The following is a 24,307-nucleotide window of genomic DNA, read 5'->3' as shown; positions in this document are numbered from 1 at the left end:
CCTTTGTTTTCTTAAAGGTAAGCTAGGTACACTTAAGAGCGTGGTGGACTCAGTGATAATCTTCTAACTTGAACCCGGATTCGAATTCGAAACTTCAGTGTAAGAATTCTAGCTCTCTACAGCTAGGCCACGCCGTCCCATAAATGAGTTAGTTGGCCGCTGCTGTAGAAAGTTTTCTTTTTATGTAACCCATCAGTTGGCAATCATGGCTCAAGTCAACGTTATAGATTCACGCTCGTTTGTAGATGTCGTGTGATACAGTTGTAGTTACGTGTAGCGTGATTTCAATGTTTTGCCATGTGAAACTAAAGTGTGGCGTGATTTCAATGTTTGGCCATGTGAAACTAAAGTGTGGCGTGATTTCAAAGTTTTGCCATGTGAAACTAAACGTGTGGCGTGATTTCAATGTTTGGCCCTGTGAAACTAAAGTGTGGCGTGATTTCAATGTTTGGCCATGTGAAACTGTGGCGTGATTTCAATGTTTGGCCATGTGAAACTGTGACGTGATTTCAATGTTTGGCCATGTGAAACTGTGACGTGATTTCAATGTTTGGACATGTGAAATTAAAGTGTGGCGTGATTTCAATGTTTGGCCATGTGAAACTAAAGTGTGGCGTGATTTCAATGTTTGGCCATGTGAAACTGTGGCGTGATTTCAATGTTTGGCCATGTGAAACTGTGACGTGATTTCAATGTTTGGCCATGTGAAACTGTGACGTGATTTCAATGTTTGGACATGTGAAATTAAAGTGTGGCGTGATTTCAATGTTTGGCCATGTGAAACTGTGACGTGATTTCAATGTTTGGACATGTGAAATTAAAGTGTGGCGTGATTTCAATGTTTGGCCATGTGAAACTGTGGCGTGATTTCAATGTTTGGCCCTGTGAAACTGTGACGTGATTTCAATGTTTGGCCCTGTGAAACTGTGACGTGATTTCAATGTTTGGCCCTGTGAAACTGTGACGTGATTTCAATGTTTGGCCCTGTGAAACTGTGACGTGATTTCAATGTTTGGCCCTGTGAAACTGTGACGTGATTTCAATGTTTGGCCACGTGAAACTGTGGCGTGATTTCAATGTTTGGCCATGTGAAACTGTGACGTGATTTCAATGTTTGGCCATGTGAAACTGTGGCGTGATTTCAATGTATGGCCATGTGAAACTGTGACGTGATTTCAATGTTTGGCCATGTGAAACTGTGACGTGATTTCAATGTTTGGACATGTGAAATTAAAGTGTGGCGTGATTTCAATGTTTGGCCATGTGAAACTGTGACGTGATTTCAATGTTTGGACATGTGAAATTAAAGTGTGGCGTGATTTCAATGTTTGGCCATGTGAAACTGTGGCGTGATTTCAATGTTTGGCCCTGTGAAACTGTGACGTGATTTCAATGTTTGGCCCTGTGAAACTGTGACGTGATTTCAATGTTTGGCCCTGTGAAACTGTGACGTGATTTCAATGTTTGGCCCTGTGAAACTGTGACGTGATTTCAATGTTTGGCCCTGTGAAACTGTGACGTGATTTCAATGTTTGGCCACGTGAAACTGTGACGTGATTTCAATGTTTGGCCCTGTGAAACTGTGACGTGATTTCAATGTTTGGCCACGTGAAACTGTGACGTGATTTCAATGTTTGGCCACGTGAAACTGTGACGTGATTTCAATGTTTGGCCACGTGAAACTGTGACGTGATTTCAATGTTTGGCCCTGTGAAACTGTGACGTGATTTCAATGTTTGGCCCTGTGAAACTGTGACGTGATTTCAATGTTTGGCCACGTGAAACTGTGACGTGATTTCAATGTTTGGCCATGTGAAACTAAAGTGTGGCGTGATTTCAATGTTTGGCTATGTGAAACTGTGACGTGATTTCAATGTTTGGCCCTGTGAAACTGTGACGTGATTTCAATGTTTGGCCCTGTGAAACTGTGACGTGATTTCAATGTTTGGCCACGTGAAACTGTGACGTGATTTCAATGTTTGGCCCTGTGAAACTGTGACGTGATTTCAATGTTTGGCCCTGTGAAACTGTGACGTGATTTCAATGTTTGGCCACGTGAAACTGTGACGTGATTTCAATGTTTGGCCCTGTGAAACTGTGACGTGATTTCAATGTTTGGCCACGTGAAACTGTGGCGTGATTTCAATGTTTGGCCATGTGAAACTGTGACGTGATTTCAATGTTTGGCCATGTGAAACTGTGGCGTGATTTCAATGTTTGGCCATGTGAAACTGTGGCGTGATTTCAATGTTTGGACATGTGAAACTAAACGTGTGACGTGATTTCAATGTTTGGCCATGTGAAACTGTGGCGTGATTTCAATGTTTGGCCATGTGAAACTGTGGCGTGATTTCAATGTTTGGCCCTGTGAAACTGTGACGTGATTTCAATGTTTGGCAAAGTAAACTAAACGTGTGACGTGATTTTTGGCCATGTGAAATTAAAGTGTGGCGTGATTTCAATGTTTGGCCATGTGAAACTGTGACGTGATTTCAATGTTTGGCCATGTGAAACTGTGGCGTGATTTCAATGTTTGGCCATGTGAAACTGTGGCGTGATTTCAATGTTTGGCCATGTGAAACTGTGACGTGATTTCAATGTTTGGACATGTGAAATTAAAGTGTGGCGTGATTTCAATGTTTGGCCATGTGAAACTGTGGCGTGATTTCAATGTTTGGCCCTGTGAAACTGTGACGTGATTTCAATGTTTGGCCCTGTGAAACTGTGACGTGATTTCAATGTTTGGCCACGTGAAACTGTGGCGTGATTTCAATGTTTGGCCATGTGAAACTGTGACGTGATTTCAATGTTTGGACATGTGAAATTAAAGTGTGGCGTGATTTCAATGTTTGGCCATGTGAAACTGTGGCGTGATTTCAATGTTTGGCCCTGTGAAACTGTGACGTGATTTCAATGTTTGGCCCTGTGAAACTGTGACGTGATTTCAATGTTTGGCCACGTGAAACTGTGACGTGATTTCAATGTTTGGCTATGTGAAACTAACCTGTCTCAACTCCACCTATAGCACAATTTGACCCAACTCCATCTTTAAAACTATGTAATACAACTAAATGCTACTACTACTATTCCGTTTAGAGGATACAACGATAACTCACCGACAGTCTGACAATGCACGCACACATACACACAAACACACACACACACACACACACACACACATATATATATATATATATATATATATATATATATATATATATATATATATATATATATATATATATATATATATATATATATATATATATATATATATGCTAATATTATATTTGCTATTAATCATTAATGGAACTGATAAAAATTGCATTTTACTTATGTAGGCCTACATTTTGTAATTTTTTGCCATGGTGTCACCCCCCCTCCCCTAAATGGTGTCACCCGGCGCGGTCCACGCCCCCGCCCCTTCCTCGTTACGCCTCTGCACTCACATAATTCTGTTTACATTCCCGTCTATCGAACCGTGTCCGGTGTGGTTTCGAACCTTGAAGATCTCGCTCACTGTCACGATGTTTAGCCGGCAGGCCATGTATAGCCTGACCGTGTTTACACACCAAGAACACACCTTGCATGCTGGGTACATGTGCTACGTTCTGACTGTGTTGACACACTTCCCTTGGTACAAGCTAGAGGATGTGCTCCTAGCCCTAATCGACTTCTCATCATTGAAACTTCAGGGATTTACATTACTTCTATATGTGAAAGTGTGTAATAACTTCTTCATTTAACCTTAGCCTGTACAGGATTCCTAGATATGGATGTACCGGTCACCCGCAGACCAGCAGCAAATCAAGAGAAAACACAAGACTTGCTCCTAAGACGACATCTATGACTGACGTTTAAAATGAAAACGTCTTGTTTGCAATATTGTACGTACACGAGTTCTAAGTGAGTGCTGTTTGATTCAATAGATGGATTAGATAAACAGCTATAATAGACAGCTACTCTGGATACATATGACGGACAACAATGATTGAGATGATATATATATATATATATATATATATATATATATATATATATATATATATATATATATATATTTGGATAACTATGATGGATTCGATATGTAACTTTTACTCCCTTATCTCTATTGTGTACCGTTACCAAAAATGTTAAAAGGAACGTAGGATTATTGTTATGTGTTTTCCTTTTCATTTCGTGATTCTTCTTCCCGGAGTCGAATCTGTATGACGTCCCTGAATCCACCCAGCTATGAATGGTATATGACTCACGTTAGGGAAACAATGGCGGTTGGGCTTAGTGCTGACCATACTATCCCTAAAATGCCGAGGTCATTGAAACAGATGAACTCTACTTCATCTGTCCCATGTGTCTTGGGCACGAACGGAAAAAAAAATGATATATCCTATTCCTACTTGATTGAAACATCGGCATGAATGGGGAAAATATGATTATATTAATAAAAACGAATCTGTGGATGGACGAGTCCAACATCTCACTGTTTCTAAACGAGAGTATTTCGTTCAGTGGATAAGTTTCATGGACAGTAATATGATGGATTGTTATGGAATATCTGTGATCAGTTATTTATGTTGAGCATCGTTACCTATAACTGTTCCAAGTGTTATTTGTGTGTGACTTCCTTCAATTCTGTTCTTCTACATAACTAGTCATCGGCTTATACACAAACCCAATTGATCACTTGTTTGGTATCTGCATGGTCAAGGTGTTGAGCTAAACACTTATTCATCTGTGGAAATTGATGAGGGGGAGGACACCACCCTGGGCGATGGTGACACCCAACAAAAGTTTAACTCGTCGTTACGGATGGCCAGCTGGGGGTGACGAGGAATGATTCTAGTCTTTTAATTCCATGGATATGTATGACGAAAATGGCATTGGAAAGGGACATCACCAGTTAAACAACATACATCTGGTTATTTCCCTTTGACTGCTTCCTGGAATTATTGCTGTAGAATGGATGCCTCTGGTAAGTGCCATTTGACATGATTGTTATTTGTTGTTACTGTTTTATTTTAATTGTACATTATTAATAAACAGAGATAGGAAAACAAACAAGTAATATATTTTTAATTATGGTTCTTTTTTTTCTGGGCTTTCATACAAGCTGGTGGATTGTAACTAGTTTACTGCTAAGAACATGACAACTCCTTATTTGGAAGACATTATATTATATTGGAATTTTGGATATCCGAAGAAGCATTATTAGTAATCGGTTGTAGCATAAATTCCATATTTATAGTGGTATTATTTGATACCTGAAGTAGCATTATTAGTATTATTTCACTATTCTAGTGGCATTATTGCAAAACTGAAGTGGAGTTTAGAGTGAGAAAATACCCAGTAATAAAATTTCTTCCGCTGGAGCGTAGTCTCTGTGACACCCCCTCCCCCCACCTCAATCCAAAAATGTTTGGGGTTTAGGTTTCAGTCGTGTTAAGTTGTTTATTATAAAATACGTAATACAATATTTAAATAGGTTTGTTTAGATTAAAATGTTTGTCTTCTTTTTCCGACAGTGTACAATTTTAATTTTAATAAGAGTTTTAATTGAAGATTAACGTGTTAGGATTAGGGATAGGGTTACTGTTGATTTTAACAAGTAATATTATTTAATAAGATGGGATGGCGTGGTCAAATGGTAGAGCACACGACTACTAACCCAAAAATGTAGAGTTCGAAACCGAATTCAAGTTCCTGCGTCCACCCAGCTCTGATGGATAACTGGCTCACGTTGGGGAAATAAAAGACTACTGGGCATAGTACTAACGACACAATCCATTCATATGCTGAGTTTACAGAAACAAGTAACCTCTACTTCAGTTGCTCAATCGACCTATCGATTCGAAAATGAAATTTACAATTTACTTACTACTAGTTAATACTTATTTTAAACAGTGAAACACGCTTTTTAAAAATCCCAACACGGTAGCCTTATAATAAATTGCTGTAAACAAAATACCACGTTTTTAAAGTGCATACACAGGGAGCTGACCTCTGCCTATAAACAAACGTATTTTGTTAATAGTTGTTAAGGACATGAGGTCACGTAAAAGGTTAACAGTATTTTGTAGCGAACATGAGCTGCCGCAGTAACAGCTGTCTTCAAATACATCTACACCTCGTTCGTTCATTTCACACAGTCATACCTTACCACAGCACAAAGCCAAAGTCTACAAGCTAATGAATAATCAATATTTTCCCAACGTTAGCTCACAGCCAACTTTAGTAGTGTACTCCCTAAACGCAATGTCCGGCTTGATTCTAGATATTTATTAAACTTAGAGTAACGCTCTACCTCAAGGGCGTCCAACCCAAATCGTGTAAATCTATCAAAACATAAGTAGAAGTAAAAACAGGGGCAATGATTTCTTTTATTACAAGAAACGACGGTAGCGTTATTAAGTGTAGGGTAACTGTTAATTAACATCATGATGTTTGATGTTTAAGTGATGTTTTAGCAAAAAGGGAGTAGTTTTGATTCCTTATTGACTACTAATTATTTATTCACCATGTACAATAAATCTATTCTTTGCCTACGTGTGAAAAATATTGTTTCCTGTTGTTTAGGAATGAAAGGTGTAAATCAATTACGAACTCGCAATTGCTTATATATATATATATATTAATGAATATGGGAACCTCTGCCTAAATGGATATATAGGGGAAAATATTGGATTAAAATATGGAAATTTCTTCTTTAGTCGATCATATAGGGGAAAATCGCTAAAACTGCTAATCTGAAAGTCTCGAGTTCGGATCCCGCGATCGAGTCTGCAAGACGTAGCTGAATCCAATCAGGTCTGATAGATACCTGTCTATAGTTACGATACAGCGACTGGACACTGTGCTGATAACACTATCCCCTTTGTATGTCAAAGTCGTTGAAACAGATCAACTCTACTTCAACTGCCCCATGTGTCTTGGATACAGTCGGGAAAAATTGTAATGATGATTGTGGAAGTAATGGGAGAAAATATGTGAATCGCTGCTTAAGTGGATCACATTGAGGAAAATATGGGAACACTTATTATAAGACTCGAGTTCAAGTCAATAAAACGTCCATGAGTCCACCCAGATCTGATGAGTACCCAGCTCGTGTTATGAAAAGTAAAGGCGGCTGGGCATAGTGCTGACCACACTATCCCTTCATATGCGCCGAGGTCACAGAAACAGGTGAACTCTACTTCACTTGCCTCATAGACCGTCAGGTTCGAAAGGGAAACTTTACTACTACAGTAGGTCTTCTTTATTACTTAGAGAGCCTGTAAGGAGTAAAGGGCTACAGCTTCAACGGGTCCCATTAGAGAAACTATGGGAGACCGCTGGTGGTGCACCTATTGTAGTAAGCAAATACAACAAACCATTTTGCAGACATTGATTAGAGCCCAATTCTCAAAGGACCGATCGAAAATCAAACAATTAGTGACCGGAAGTTGCGTAAGAATCGTAATCGTGCCAGCCTGTGATCAGTGGTATCGAACAATTACCAGGGTATGTACGTCTGTTGTTCACGTCTGCTAGCTAAGTCTGGCATCGTTGGCTGGGTTAAGCAAACAGTGCGGCCATTTTTTGTTTAGAAAAGGACATAAAAAATTAATGACCGGTTTATCCATAGGGCGTTGTTGTGTAGGTGAGTTGCTTTTTATTTAGGGATTAAATCTAGTAATGTGCAGAGTGTAGTTTTCAATCGATAAATTACATGTAGTTAACTAAATAAGGCGATATGTGTGTTATTTATAGTCTAGTGAAACACGCCTCGGCAATGCGTTAAAATTTCATTAGGTTGAGTTGTGTTAAGAGGTGTTACTTTTCTAAATTAAAGCAAGTATAGAAAGGAAAGAACTATAAATACAAGCTTTTAAATGCATATTTTAAGATATAATAGTTTTTTTTTTAAAAGCGTTGGTTATTCCAGAATTATTTTTTTTCAAAATATATTTTGCAACCAACGCTTTAATTTATATTATTCTAGCTAAAAAACGGAATGATTTGTCTCTTATTTAGTAACCAATTCACATTTTGACTACACTTCTGCCGTTCGTGTCTCGCTGTGATTGCATGGCTAACGCTTCGTTTCGTTTACATATGGCAGCTCTAACGATCCTGTACAACATAGCATTCCTTTGTACTAATACCCCTGACCACACTAACATAGGGTCGTATCACGTAGTTATTCCTCTTCAAACCCCAACCCCCTACCACACTAACATAGGCGTGGTCGGGCGGGAGAACGTATGCTGCTAACTCCAAAAGTCCCGAGTTTGGACCCCCAGATAGATGAAGCTCGTTAGTTGAGGCCAGCAAGCCTTCAAGGAGAGAACACTCCTAAATCAAACAACAGCTGTTTTAAAGATTTTTCTTGTATGGACATTGGCTATTGTATTGAAGCAAATCGTAAAAGAAAAGCAGGCTGAAATCGGAGTCAACGAGCTAGACATGTATGGCACTTAGCATGTTGCCAGATAGTACTTCATTGTCAAGTTAGAAATCCCACCCTTCCCCCAATATTAAAAGAACTAAAGCAGAACATGTCGCGTTAAAACCAACATAAAACCGTGGTTTTAATTGCCTCCCCCCCCCCCATCTATAGTAGTTTCCCTTCCCTCGACCCCAATAACCATAGTGCGGTGGCCTGTAGCGACACTGCCCCCCCCCCCCCCCACACACACACGTACTCCAACAACTAACCAACTTACCTGCAGAGCGGTTAACCGGTTAAACCCAGCGTCATGTAGCGACCGTTGAACCAGGATAAATGGGATGTCAAACGGTCGAATTTAGGGTCGCGCCACGCCGCTATTTGACACGGCACATTTACCCGATCGAGCTCGATCATCGGGAATCAATCGCCGACCGTTTTGCCGGATGCGGACTCCGGGGAAATTTACATAGTGCTGGCGTCAGACTGACTTCAGTGTTACTTTGTTGTGTTTTGATCTATAGTGTTTTGATAAATCCCTTCCAACACTAAAATTAAGAACAGGAAAAATACCCCACGCATATATGTTTACGTTCTCGTCCATTGAACCGTGTCAACTGTGGTTTTTGAACCTTGAAGTTCTCACTCACTGCCGCGAATTTCAGCCCCCACTGCATGTGTAGCCGGACTGTGCTGATACACCGAGCACGCATCTATTATTATCTGTACAAGTGAGACCTGATTTCAGCCCTTGAATGTATGCTGACTGATTTCCTGGGGATTTGTATTATTTTAAAACTTTTGAGTGTTATAAAATCTTCACGTAACCTAACTGCATAGTGAATACCTAAACATTAATAAATTACTTATATGCAGGCATACTGAAAATCAGGTGGAAGCAAGTCAATGGCACTAGGACGTTATTTTAAAAAGACGCTCTAACTAAAGGCGTCCTGCTTTCGAAATTGAACCCCAAATGAATTCTAAACCTTTGCTATTTCGTTCAATGGATAGCTTTGGCGGACAGCTATGATACTCAGTTATTCTTAAAAACGTATGCTTTGTTGTATGGAACAGCTGAGCAAGTTCATTGATTGTAGGACCCTCTGGCTTTTATTTAATAAAGCACTAAAAAGTAGTAAATAAATTATATACTGCTTTTTAAATAACTATAGAGAAAAGCGTGGATCACTTTAGAATCTATTGAATACCTTTACTAATGTTAAGGAAGACACGCACGCTTTTCTTTATAGTTATTTAAATAGTCTATAATTTATTTTCTACTTTTTAGTGCATTAGTACATAAAAGCTTGTTATTAAAACGTATTTTATGAAATTTTTTCAGTACTTTAAATGTTTTATTTACACTAGAGTTGCATGACTAAAAACCATTGCGCGCCTATTGAACGTGATGACGTGCTTTTGCCGTGATGACGCGTGTGGATAGAACTGCCTACTAATTCGATCCAAATTTTAATTAATTCATAAAAAAATCATTAGGCGACCAAAAAAGTCAAATTGAATGTCACGATGCATTGTCTTCATGTCTTTACCCACGTACCTACTACGAACCGTATCTGTCAAATGGAAGAGCCGGCAATTTCGCTCGGCCGTTTTGATCTAGACTGACGACTGACGAGGATGTGAGTTAAAGAAAAGCTTGTAAAAAGTAAAGCATTCGTCAATACATTTATTTCAAAATATATTTTGAGCCTATCGCTTTTAATTATATTATTCTATCTAAAGAAACTGATTTTTCTTCTTATATAAGTAATCAGTTCAGAAGTCTGTCTCGTTGTCATGACATGGCTAATGCTTCGCTTCCTTTACGCTTGACACCGCTGACAATATAGAGAACTAGTTTGTACTAATATCTCCACAATACAAATACCCCCCGACAAGACTATCATAGTGTATTGTAACCTTCTTTCGCAACATTTTTATATAATTTTTATCAATGATTACATAACATTTATCTTTTACGTATACTATTTAAGTCAAATTATTAAAATTTAAATAAATTTAAACCAAACTGAAAATTTTTGGTGATTTTGGTGAGATTTTGTTATTATTTTGTCTAGCTATAAATGACTTTCAGCGAAAATTTGAATAATTCATTTTCTTAAATTTTACTATTATAAAATATTGAACCGGCATTCACATTCTATGACTGTGTAATTTCTAATGTCGACATTCAGCATCCCCAAAGCAAGCATTTTAAACTTACTCTCAAGGGATCTCGATGCTTAAGATCTAGACTAACTCTAAACAAAACAAACTTACATTCATCTTTCATGTGCGTTATTTAATATTTGTTTTCATTGGAAACATAACGGGATTTTATTTTATTTCTTAAGAGAAAACAACACCTCGTGAATAAATCAGCACATATATCTTATGGTTAGCGATTATTCAGCAGAAGAATTCTCAGCTATCCAAGGGAGGAAACTTGAAACTTTGGTGAAGAGAGCATTAGATGTGAAGCACTCATTCCGAGTGGCGGACGCGATGCCGTACTGGTAGTAGCGCCCGTCTGATTCCATACACACAAGAGGACCTCCAGAGTCTCCCTGCAGGAAATGTAGTATTTAGCAAATTTTTCAGTTAAAAAAAACATCATGCACTATGTAAAATTATTACGTAATTTTTAGATCCTAAACTATTTTTCGTAGTAAGCAAGGATGGGAGAGCATACGAGGCAACACAAACCGCATCAGCAAGATCAGGTATGCATTCAACACCATCCGCACAATCTGGACGTCAAGCGCACATATACGCTTTCCAAAATAGGATGTTTCACAGCAATGTGACATTGGTTTTCTTTTATGGTTCAGAGACATGGAGAGTAACACAAAGGAATAACAACGAACTTCAGACTTTTATTAACCGACACCTGCGTCGAATATTAACTATCAGTTGGCCTGAAAAAATTACCAATGTCGAGCTGTGGAGAAGAACTGGGAAATATACTATTGGCAAAGAGATACTAAAGCGCTAATGGGGATGGATTGGTACACCTTGCGTGAACCAAATAGAAGCATCTCCAGACAGGCACTAGATTGGAATCTCCAAGGAGAGAAAAACGTAGGTAGGCCAAAACAGACATGAAGAAGATCAGTCGCAAGTGTAGCAGTAGACATCGGAATGTCGTGGACCAAGTAAGATAGAGAGGTTTGATTGCGTCCCTATACGCCATAGGTCCACAGAAATGATGATGACAATGAAAGTATTTTTCAGAATAGAAAAGACATACTCACTACATAAAGTAATTAATACTACATTTAAGTTTGTAAAATATTTTTACCGCACAAATATTTTTGCCCATTGCCCCAGCACAAAACTTGTTCATGTTGTAATATTTAGTATATTCCCTCTGGCAATCATCGTCAGAGGCGATGGGCATGTCGATCCAGAGAAGATAGTCAGAGATTGGGCCAATAGAGTAGCCTGGTGGAAGAAATATATGTTAACTGTGTCTTTATCTTTGTTCGACGTGTGAATAGATTCGGTATGTCGTATACTGTGGTACCAATAGAGAAGCCTGGTGGAAGAAATATATGTTAACTATGTCTTTATCTTTGTTCGACATGAATTAATTCGGTATGTCGTATACTGTGGTACCTTCACATACGAGTGCTCTTTCGAGTTTTCTAGACTCGAGCCGTCAAGCTTGCCATGTTTAGCTTTGAATTACGAGAAAAAAATTTAAATACGAAGAAATTTGGACATTTTTTAACGGCTTGCAGGTAACAGTGACAAAAAGTGTAGCAAAAGGCAAAGATCAGTCAAGAGAAAAGCGATGTATAAAACTAAGCAGAAGAAAACATATTGTACGGTAGCGTTTAAATTCAATTAAGTTCAGTTAAATTCCATTAAGTTTAAGAATAAAAAGTAGCCTTAAGAGTGTAACATGTATGTAAACTAAAGTGACCCAAAGAGCTTAACATGAACAGTATCGCGCGTCAATGTACGAAGTGAAGCTACTCCGCCCATCTCCTCTACCTTACTACACCCCCGCTAGAATCTTCAGTTAGCTCATGTCGGCTATTTTCAAGATAATTTATTTCCTTGTATTATTTTTTTAAAATAAAATTTGTATACATCAACTTCTTTGTACTATATTGAAATTTTGGAAGGGATTCCCTCGACAATCAACTGAGTATAACGTGTCAACTTGTTATGCGCCATATAAGCCTTTGACTCCGATTCAGCCTACATTCCTTTTTGGATTTGCTTCCATAGCCTTTTTTCCAAGCAAGAACGTACTGACCCAAAGCCTTCAAGCTCTCAAGCCACCAACACTTACTGACCTCACGCCCTCAAGCCACCAAGACCTATTAAAGGCCACAGGCCACAAAAACACTAACCTAACGTCCCCCCCTTCAATCAGCCCACCAAGACTTACTGACCTAACGCCCTCAAGCCACCAGAACTTACTGACCTAACGCCCTCAAGCCACCATGACTTACTGACCTAACGCCCTCAAGCCACCATGACTTAATGACCTAACGCCCTCAAGCCACCATGACTTAATGACCTAACGCCCTCAAGCCCTCAAGCCATAGAACTTACTGACCTAACGCCCTCAAGCCACCATGACTTACTGACCTAACGCCCTCAAGCCACCATGACTTACTGACCTAACGCCCTCAAGCCACCATGACTTAATGACCTAACGCCCTCAAGCCACCAAGACTTACTGACCTAACGCCCTCAAGCCCTCAAGCCATAGAACTTACTGACCTAACGCCCTCAAGCCACCATGACTTACTGACCAAACGTCACCCCTTCAACCTGACCACCAAGACTTACTGATCGTGTTACCCCAGCCCAAAGCTATACATTTCGACGCCATCTGGGGTGTCTTGGTGCCATTAGCCAGACAGACTGGGATGTGGTGCCTGTCGTAGACAATAGGAGCAGAAAGCGTCAACACAGCGACGTCGTTGTCTGAAATACATATTATAAAGTATAAAGAAACTCCGTCAATTCTACTTTACCCAAGAACTAATAAAAGACAGTATATAATATACGATGTCAAATATTTAGTTTAATGAAGTAGATAAAATTTGAAATTGTTTGTGAAAATACTAATAAAACCCACTCATCAGTTTTGAGTCGTAGTGCTCATGATAGGCGACCGAAATTACTTTTCTTTTCTTGGCTTCAGCATAATTGGTTGAACCATCCATGATGGATGACCCCGTGTAAACAGATATTTTAGACGCAGGGGTCGGGTAGGTTATGCCTGTCCTGAGAATGACAAATTTTGAAAAGTGAAAGCTTTTAAAGGCGAAGGATACCCTTTGTCGCTATTTATAGTATCGAGCATTAAGCAGCTGTTGTTTGGTTTTTTATAGAGCAGGTGCTCGGACCCCCCCCCCCCCCACACCCCATACATACACATAATGGATATGCTGCTGACTGCTTGTGGGGTGAGGGAGGAGTTATGTGATTCCCCACCAAGTTGTATACCAAGGGGTATTAATATACCAAAACTCAAACTAAGTACGATATTACTTATGTGTGTACCAATGTCAATATAAAACAAATTTAAAAAACCTTCATAACTAAAAGCTTTTAAAAGCCACCGAAAATAATAAAATAAAACGTGTTGATTTTCTTTAATAAAAGCTTTGTTCTTTCATGAGATCTTTTACATAATTGAGCAAACCAAAGCTTTTATTACATAAAGAAAATAGTATTATTTTCTTATTTTCAGTGCATTTAAAAGCTTGTTATTATAAAGGCTTTTATATTTTGGATTTATTCTCTAATTTTTTTAGTAATTCATAATTTATTAAATCGACACTGTAGGCTACGACTAAAAAGACAATTATCTGCCCCTGCTCATCGCCCATAGTTATGCGCCATATAAGCATATAAGCCTTTGACTCCGATTCAGCCTGCGTTTTTTTTTGGATTTGCTTCCATAGACTTTGTTCAAGCAAGAACGTACTGACTCTACGCCCTAAGTCGTAGTTTCAAATCGTTTAAAAACTTTATTATCTGTCCCTAAAAGCCTTCACTAGATCGACCGGCTCTAAGATTGTAAACATTCTAGTGAATCACAGCTCACTAGACCGGGGGTTGGTAACCTGCGGCTCGCGAGCCGAATGCGGCTCTTTTGATGTCAAGGCGCGGCTCTTCAGCTCCATGCACAAACATTATTTTATTTTATTTTTTAAAACTCATGAAAATATTAGTCTGCAACACTCGGTAATGAACGATATATGAATATAATCTATATAAATAATGAACCTTCGCTATTCTATTAAAATATTTAGTTACTCCCAATTGTAATGTACTTCGTTGTACGTCATGTATGAAAGCCTTGAGTGTAAGTTAATCACTCACCGTAATATCACCGTTTATCACTCACCACCTAAGTGTCGGGGACGGAAAGTGGCGCTCTCGCGAAGCCGATTACACTATCGCAGGGGTGCCATGTACAGACCCTAGCTCGGTTTAATCATCGAATGTCGTGTGCCGCATTATCAAAATTGTATGGTGCTCCTTAAAACTAACGTAGGCGCATAGTGCTCGCGGGTTCTTCGGGTCGCGCAATCGACGAGGTGCCGGCGGCTGCGCCTGTTGCAGTTTTGCCGCTGCCAAACCGTGTATTGACGAAAATCGCACCCTCCCGGGAGCTACCCATAAGATTTTGTTTTCGCAGAAATCTTCACGGGAGTAATTTCATTTACTTTCCAAAGTTTCATGGCGATCGGATGAACGGTGTCAATCCGCAATAGACTTTTAAATATATAGGGAATAATCGAATCGCTCCCTGCTGGGGCGCTACCCCTGCGACTTTGACATTTTTTTCGCAGATACCTCCCCAGGAGTATTCTCAACAACTTCTTAAAGTTTCATGGCGATTGGATGAAAGGTGTAGTATGAGTAAAAGACAATCAGACATACACACACACACACCTACATACCTATATATAATTACATATATATATATATATATATATATGTATATATATATATATATATATATATATATAAAATATATATATATATATATATATATATATATATATATACCTAAACCTTATCAAAGATTATAATATTGAAATTAAAATGTTGGTAGCTCTTCTTTAAAAGCTGGGAAATTCTGTAAATTGTAACTTTTGGCTCTTCTGTCTCAAAAGGTTGCCCACCCCTGCACTAGACTGCTAGGGTGAACGCGTCTAGCTAGTTAATATAAGTAATCTCTCTTTCTACTATTGAATAACGTAATCTATCGAGTGATTTGTCTTCTCCCCTTAGTTTCTAACCCATTTCATTAATTTGTAATAACGAATTAAACATCTAATTAAATAAAAAAATAGACTTCTATCGTCATCGAAGTGAAACGTATCTGGAATGTTTGAATGAAATCGCTGCATTAGAAATGGGTCAAAATTGAGTTACAAGATTTGCCACAAACTCACAAACAACAAACAAACATTGCAAACTCAATAAAACCTTGTAAAAAAGGGAAATACATGCTCGTGAGAAACATTTAATGTAGTACTTAAAAATGTTGTAAGTAACATTCAACAAACGTTAAAAGCTTTACCTTTCATCTGTGTAGCTAACGCAATGCGCAGCGGTCAGTATGTGTGTCTCGTCAATGATGGACCCTCCGCATGTATATTTCAAATAGCTGTTTTCGATGAACGCCATCCAAGGATATAGGTACGACTTCCCGGAGATTCCGCCGAGAATTCTTGTTTTGATGGGTAAGCCGCACGTTGCTAGGAGGAGAAATAAACGCCACGGTATTTTCAGAGTGAGCTCCCCTAAACTTTTATATTATTTTACTAGCGTTATGGCACTGCTGTGATCTTAGAAGATATGAGATTCCGAGAAACTCTTGATTAAAAATTTAAACCGGAACCAGAACTTAAATCGGAACCGGATATCTAAGCAAAAACGTAACAGAACTTTAATAGAGCTGGAAATTTAACCGTAATCAGATTTTAAACTTGATTTGGAATTATAACCGGAGCTGAAACTTTAACCAACACCATAACTTAACCGGGAACTGGAGATTTAACCTGAATCAGAACATGAACTTTAAACTGAACATCTACTTCAACTTGTACATGTAAGGCTCCCCTGAGCTGCCGCCGAGAATTCTGTACTTGCGGGGTAAGCAACATTTCGCTAGAAGGAGAAATACACGCCGTGATATTTCCAGTTAATTAAGCGAGGGTGATCTCCCATGAACTTTTTCGTATATTCGAAAAAAAGATAAAAAAGAAAAGTCTCACTTTCGGTTACCTGAAATTGCTCAAACGTATAAGGAGACTTACAAAAAGGATCTAATACTTATACATGAAATTTCTTCTACCTACCTGTAATCGGCACTCAGGTTAGCGTGTTATTCAAACTCAGACAGACATACACGCATACAGAGAATATTTCAAAAGTGTTTTTTTTTTACTCGACACATGAAGACTTATAACCTCGACTTTGAATTTTGACACTGTTACAATACCTCACCGTATACTTTAAGAGAAAGTAAAAAACGAAATCTGACCGACTTTCGTATTACCGAGTATTTTGATGTTATTGTTGAATTTTATGTTACCATAGCTGGTTGATAGAGTTTATTTTAAATCTAGCTACCAATTCGTAAATGTTCATAAACGAACGAGTTTGTATCTCAATATGATGGAAAGTTTCGTTAACTTATAGATATATATTCGTTTTTGTTTTAAAATAAATTTTCAATTAATAGCCTAAATTATTACATCCGGTCAACGGATATTACTCAGAATTCGACAAAAGGAAGAAAATCAAATCAAATCGTTTACTTACATGTAAAATTTCATTTATCTATCTAAAACAGTACTCAAGTTATAGGCTTTTGAAAAATTGAAATTAGAATAAGTTCCACTTCCGGTTTTCGGAAATTGCTGAAATGTTTATACATAACTACAATTTTAATAAAATAATTATATATAAAATTTCATGAACCTAGCTGTAGCGGTACTCAAGTTATAGTGTTCACAGACATACATACACACAAACACACATACGGACAAAATTGCAAAACTATGTTTTTTCCGACTCAGGGAGGTGTAAAACGTCGAGATTTGTGAAAATCTTGATTTCGATTTATTGCACGTTTAGAAAACTTCCTCTTTTCCTCGTATACGAGAAAGTAAAAAAAAAATAAGAAAGAATTGTTTTTAAATTAGAAAATTTTTGAAAAAGGTTTACCAGCTTGAGATGATTCAATCAACCCAATCAGGAGCAGTAAGACAGCTGTAGACATGCCCATGTTTCCTGTGTGCTTCTGAATTGCCGACAGTAGCTAAATCTGATGTGCCACAGTCCATACCAGCCCTAGCTTATATAGCTCTAAATCTGTGGCTAAACCACAATATTAGCAAGGTTTCTTTCTTTCATGTAATGCAACCGTCGGAAATTTTAGCTCTTGATAACATTGATAGATTCTGTTCACCTGCTATACGCTCGCTTTTTAACTGACATCTAAGAGGGTTGTTGCTATGTGCGGCGTGATCATATAAAATTAGTCTGACCTAAGTTTAGGTCACTTTGACCCAAACTCATTTTAAGGAAGGCGTAATATTACTCATACGTTAAGACAGTCTGACCCAACAATGTGTTTGGGACAGTCTGACATATATATATATATATATATATATATATATATATATATATATATATATATATATATATATATATATATATATATATATATATATATATATATATATAAAGTGTTTGTATAATGTAATTCCCAATCGTCGAAACTATTCTGCTACGTACAAAGAACCCACCCATATATGTTTACGTTCCGCTTCATTGAATTGAGGTTCTCGAGCCTTAAAGTTCTCACATGCTGCCAGGGTGGTTTAGCCGACAGGCATTGTGTAGCCTGATTGTGTTGACACACCAGGAACACAACTCATATACTAGTACAAGAGAACAGGTCTGATCCGAGCCTTAATTCACGTCTGCTCATTGATTTCCAGTAGTGTCACCTTAGGGATTTGCATTATTTCAACATTTTAAAGTGTGCATTAATAACTCCTTCATTTAACGTAAGTACGTAAAGGAATATGGGTGTATTTATTACCCGCAGACAGGGGTGTAGCGAGGGGGGCGGGGCGTGCGGACCGCATCGGATGACACCGTTTAGGGGGGTGACACCAAGGCAAAAAATAGCAAAATATATAGAGAAAAACTTGAGGGGGGTGCAAATCGAAAGTTTGAGTGAGGGGGGGGGGGTGCAAATCGAAAATTTGAAAGTTTGTCCCCGGGAAGGGTCGCTACGTCTCTGGGGGGGGGGGGGTGACACCATTAAGTGCCGCACCGGGTGACGCCCGACCTCGCTACGCCACTGCCCACAGACAAGCAGAGAATCACGAGAAAATAAAATAATTGCTCCTATGATATTTCTGACAGAGGTTTAAAATGAAAACGTCCTGTTTGCGATATTGTTCTAGATCTATACACGAGTTCTAAGCGAGTGCGATAATCGTTCACTGGATAACTACGAAGCACTAGAGGCGTAGCGAGAAGGTGGGGGGGGCGGGGGGGGGGGGTGCGGACCGCACAGGGTGACACCATTTAGGGGGGTGACACCAAGGCAAAAAATTGCAAAATATATAGAGGGGGGGGGGTGCCTTGCAAATCGAAAGTTCGAGGGGGGATGCAAATCGAAAGTTTGAGAGGGGGTGGGTGCAAATCGAAAATTTAAAAGTTTGATCCCGGGAAGGGTCGCTACGCCTCTGGGGGGGGGGGGGGTGACACCATTAAGTTCCGCACCGGGTGACACCCGACCTCGCTACGTCACTGCGAAGCACCGCTATAAATATTCTGGATACATAATTATGAAGGGTAACTATGATTGATATATTGGACAGATCTAAGTGTGGACAACTATGATGGATAGTTAGGATATTTAACTATGAACCTTGTTTCTGTGGAGCAAGGTTACCTAAAAACGTTAAACTGAACTTATTATTGGAGTTTTTTTTAGAAACAATATGTTATTATACTAACTACGTGATGGATCAACACAGCAATCGCGTGTTTGATATTTGTATGGTCATGGTTAAATTTAAATTATGACATATCTTTCGAAGTAAAATTCGTTTGATATGTAAATTAAATTCCCTTGACGCAAATGGCATTGAAAAGGTGATTGTTTCCCTTGGACTTCTCCCATGATGGATATGGGTAGAACGGTGTTACTTGTAAGTCCCACTAGACGTTTATATTTGTCCTTACTACTTAATCCTAACTAGTCAGTATTTTTATCCAGTGTTACAGAAAACAAAGGAGTACTTTTATGGTTTGTTTTTGTGGTCTGTTTTACAAGTTTGCTGTGAATACTTTTTACATTCGATTTTATTTTCAGTGCATTCCAATTTTCACCGATAATGAAAAGGACCCGCTCAACACATTTGGGGGACATTTCATTCAGTCTAACTATGAAAACCGATTCAGTTGTTGCAATTAGCATAAATATTTTAGAGATTGTGTAGTATCAAGTCAGTACTTACAGTGTGAATAAAATATTTCTCCCAGTGTTTCTTTCATACTTTTTTCAACGCGGATGGGGGGGGGGGGGGGGACTTGAAACAAAGGAGATGCCTGAAAGAAACACGGATTTTTCCTATCAATGTCCGACAATAAAAAAAGTGCTTTAGGTTGTTGGTAGAGTTGTAATAACAGTTTAACATAGTTAGGCTACGGGTAGGTTTCGGATAGTGTTGCCAGTGGCATTTCCATTTGAATTTGGTTAATTACAACTAGTTTACTACTAAGAACCTAAAACCTCCGCCGTATAATATATATCTTTATATTTGCTGTAGTACCATTATTGTACATTTTTAGTGGCATTAGTGGACTTCAAAGTGAAAAAAATACCCCGTCAGCTGGAGCTTGCTCTATGTGAACCACATCTTTAACATGTATACACGTGGTCGAATGGTAAAACGTTCACAGTTCAAATCTCGGTCTAGCCTCAGGACTGCAGGACGTCCCTAAGTCCACCCAGCTCTGATGGGTACGTGATTAAGTTTAAGGAAAGTTAAGGCGGCTGGGCCAGCCTCGGCCAATTAACTTCTTCTTCTTCGTTCTTAATTATTAGTGTTGAAGGTGATCGAGATTTATCTGCCAGTGTGTTTGAACTCGAGACTGTTCGAATTTATCAACCATGAGCTTTTTGCCGACTCGACCACGCCTCCAACACAATTAATCGTTACGTGTCAACTGGTTTTGCGCCATTGAGGCCATTGACTCCGATTTCAGCCTGCTTTTCTTTTTGGATTTGCTTCCATAGCCTTTGTCCAACCAAGAACAAACTACAAGGCAGCAGTTCGAACCCTGCCCGAGACTTTTCGGTTCATCAACCATGAGCCTTACAGACTCGACTACGCCGACCCCGGCCAATTAACAAAAGCAGGTTCTTAGTTGCAGTTAAGAACGTGACGTCACGTGCGATGTAAACAATTGTTTACTGGAGGTGTGACAGCTGTCGTCAAACAACTCTGCACCTAACTGTATACATTTCATCCTAAGGTATAACTTGACATGTCTACAAGCTAATGACTCATACATATTTTTCCCACGGTAGGTCACATCCACCTGTAGTAATGTATTCACTAAACACTGTGTATGACTTGATTCTAGATCTAAATTAAGCCACCTGTAGTAATGTATTCACTAAACACTGTGTATGACTTGATTCTAGATCTAAATTATCTACCTGTAGTAATGTATTCACTAAACACTGTGTATGACTTGATTCTAGATCTAAATTAAGGCACCTGTAGTAATGTATTCACTAAACACTGTGTATGGCTTGATTCTAGATCTAAATTATCTACCTGTAGTAATGTATTCACTAAACACTGTGTATGACTTGATTCTAGACCTAAATTATCTACCTGTAGTAATGTATTCACTAAACACTGTGTATGGCTTGATTCTAGATCTAAATTATCTACCTGTAGTAATGTATTCACTAAACACTGTGTATGACTTGATTCTAGACCTAAATTATCTACCTGTAGTAATGTATTCACTAAACACTGTGTATGGCTTGATTCTAGATCTAAATTATCTACCTGTAGTAATGTATTCACTAAACACTGTGTATGACTTGATTCTAGACCTAAATTAAGGCACCTGTAGTAATGTATTCACTAAACACTGTGTATGACTTGATTCTAGATCTCAATTAAGGCACCTGTAGTAATGTATTCACTAAACACTGTGTATGGCTTGATTCTAGATCTAAATTATCTACCTGTAGTAATGTATTCACTAAACACTGTGTATGACTTGATTCTAGACCTAAATTAAGGCACCTGTAGTAATGTATTCACTAAACACTGTGTATGACTTGATTCTAGATCTCAATTAAGGCACCTGTAGTAATGTATTCACTAAACACTGTGTATGGCTTGATTCTAGATCTCAATTAAGGCACCTGTAGTAATGTATTCACTAAACACTGTGTATGGCTTGATTCTAGATCTAAATTATCTACCTGTAGTAATGTATTCACTAAACACTGTGTATGACTTGATTCTAGACCTAAATTAAGGCACCTGTAGTAATGTATTCACTAAACACTGTGTATGACTTGATTCTAGATCTAAATTAAGGCACCTGTAGTAATGTATTCACTAAACACTGTGTATGACTTGATTCTAGATCTAAATTAAGGCACCTGTAGTAATGTATTCACTAAACACTGTGTATGACTTGATTCTAGATCTAAATTAAGGCACCTGTAGTAATGTATTCACTAAACACTGTGTATGACTTGATTCTAGACCTAAATTAAGGCACCTGTAGTAATGTATTCACTAAACACTGTGTATGACTTGATTCTAGATCTAAATTAAGGCACCTGTAGTAATGTATTCACTAAACACTGTGTATGACTTGATTCTAGATCTAAATTAAGGCACCTGTAGTAATGTATTCACTAAACACAGTGTATGACTTGATTCTAGATCTAAATTAAGGCACCTGTAGTAATGTATTCACTAAACACCGTGTATGACTTGATTCTAGATCTAAATTAAGTTACCTGTAGTAATGTATTCACTAAACACCGTGTATGACTTGATTCTAGATCTAAATTAAGTTACCTGTAGTAATGTATTCACTAAACACCGTGTATGACTTGATTCTAGATCTAAATTAAGTTACCTGTAGTAATGTATTCACTAAACACCGTGTATGACTTGATTCTAGATCTAAATTAAGGCACGGGCTACAATATCTTCCGAGCACAGACGAAGAGCCCAGTGCCTCAAATCCTACCCATCATCATTCATCATTTATCCTTTGTGCAGAGGCGCAGCGATGGGGGTGCAGGGGGGTACATATGTCCCCGGGCGCCGACCTTAGGGGGGCGCCAAAATGGGTTGTAAAAACAAATTAAAATGTCATTTTAGCTGCATTTTTGCATTATAAATAGTTTCAGGGAGGGGGGGGGTGCAAATCGAAAATTTGCTCCCTAGGGGGGCGCCAAATTGAAAGTTTGTCCCCGGGCGCCGGGAAGGGTCGCTACGCCTCTGCCTTTGTGGCCCCTGGAGAGCAAAGGGCTGCAATTACACCTCTCCACCGGGCTTGGTACTGGACAGCTCTCCCTGTGAACAACGTGTCTCTTCTTCTACCGTTTTTTTCATGATCTTTGGCCCACTCACTTTCCTTTTTCCATTGGGATTCCAGTCCAAAGCTTTTTTTGCAATATTATTTTCTTCCCTTCTCATGGGATGTCCAATCCACCCTCATTTACAGGCTTTGATGTCCTTATCTATTGACTGTTGTGTTATTTTTTTGCCACAGGTCTTTATTTGATGTTTTATCTGGCAATCTTATTTTGAGGATCTGTAGTAAATATTTATTTGTAATCGACTTTAGCCTATCCAGTGGCGTAGCCAGGATCGTCTCAAGGGGGGGGGTTCCGATTTTTACCCGGGGACAAGCTTTCGATTTGCACCCCCCCCCCCTCAAACTTTTGATTTGCACCTCCCCCCCTCAAACTTTCGATTCGCACCCCCACCCTCATACTTTATATATATACCGAGGGGTCTATGGGGGGGGGGTTATGACCCCCACTACCCCCCCCTGCCTACGCCACTGAGCCTATCTGTATTTGCCTTTGTTTCCCCGAGGTGACCGAGCCGTAGAGCAACACTGCCTTGACATTTGTATTGAAGATTTTTATCATGCTCTGGAGTGACAGGGCTGTGCATTTCAATATCGGGAACAGTGAGTTGAAGACACGTCTAGCCTTGTTTTATGTCCTCGTCCAAACCAACTTTTGAATAACTATCAAAACACGAGAGGAACCAACTACAGAGGCAGTGATTTCTTTCGTAACAAGAAACACCGACAACGTTATGTAGTGTTGGTAACTTGATTAATCAACATCATGATGTTTGAAGTTTAAATGATGTTATACCAAAAGGGGAGTCTTTTTAATACTGTATGGACTATGAATTATTTTTTGTCATGCACGATACAATCCAGAGCCTATGCCTATGTGTGTTCAGTTTTTTTTCTTGCTCTATAGGAAGGAAAAGCATAATTCCATTTCAAACTGAATATTGCTGTAGTGGGACACATTGGGGATAATATGGGAACCGCTTTTATGGTGGGTCACATTAGTGATAAAATGTGAATCACCGATGTTGCACGTATAGTAATAAGCAAATACAACAAACCATTTTGCAGACATTGATTAAAGCCAATTCTCAAAGGACCGATCGAAAATCCAACAATTAGTGACCTGAAGTTACGTAAAAATCGTAATCGTGCCAGACGAAAACGCCTGTGATCACTGGTATCGAACTTCTTCTTCTTCTTTTTCTTATTCGTTCTTAA

At 38.8% G+C, this 24,307-nt stretch overlaps 1 protein-coding gene across 1 annotated transcript; it reads right to left on the bottom strand.

Moving 5' to 3' along the window:
• Positions 1-10,759: 10,759 nt before the first annotated feature.
• On the bottom strand, positions 10,760-17,748 carry LOC131956554 (chymotrypsinogen A). Its single transcript, XM_059321067.1, has 6 exons — positions 17,645-17,748; positions 15,993-16,170; positions 13,530-13,678; positions 13,238-13,375; positions 11,730-11,872; positions 10,760-10,995 (listed from the first exon to the last, which is right to left on the bottom strand). The coding sequence occupies exons 1-6, from the start codon at positions 17,703-17,705 to the stop codon at positions 10,834-10,836; spliced, it is 831 nt and encodes a 276-aa protein (XP_059177050.1). The 5' UTR covers positions 17,706-17,748; the 3' UTR covers positions 10,760-10,833.
• Between the last annotated feature and the right edge of the window lie 6,559 nt (positions 17,749-24,307).

This window comes from Physella acuta, unplaced genomic scaffold (assembly GCF_028476545.2).
Source record: "Physella acuta isolate Inbredline_101_S28 unplaced genomic scaffold, ASM2847654v3 ptg001158l, whole genome shotgun sequence".
Lineage (NCBI taxonomy): Eukaryota > Metazoa > Mollusca > Gastropoda > Physidae > Physella > Physella acuta.
Note: the sequence above shows the minus strand (reverse complement) of the source record. Positions and strands in the feature narration are given on the sequence as shown.

Bases quoted from the DNA above. Each gene is read 5' to 3' on its own strand.
- LOC131956554 (XM_059321067.1), bottom strand. From the start codon at position 17,705: ATGGGCATGTCTACAGCTGTCTTACTGCTCCTGATTGGGTTGATTGAA. The intron at 16,171-17,644 runs GTAAACCTTTTT...TTCTCCTCCTAG, and splicing joins GATTGAATCATCTCAAGCTG to CAACGTGCGGCTTACCCATC. The intron at 11,873-13,237 runs GTAAGTCTTGGT...TTCTTCCACCAG, and splicing joins GGGCTGGGGTAACACGATCA to GCTACTCTATTGGCCCAATC.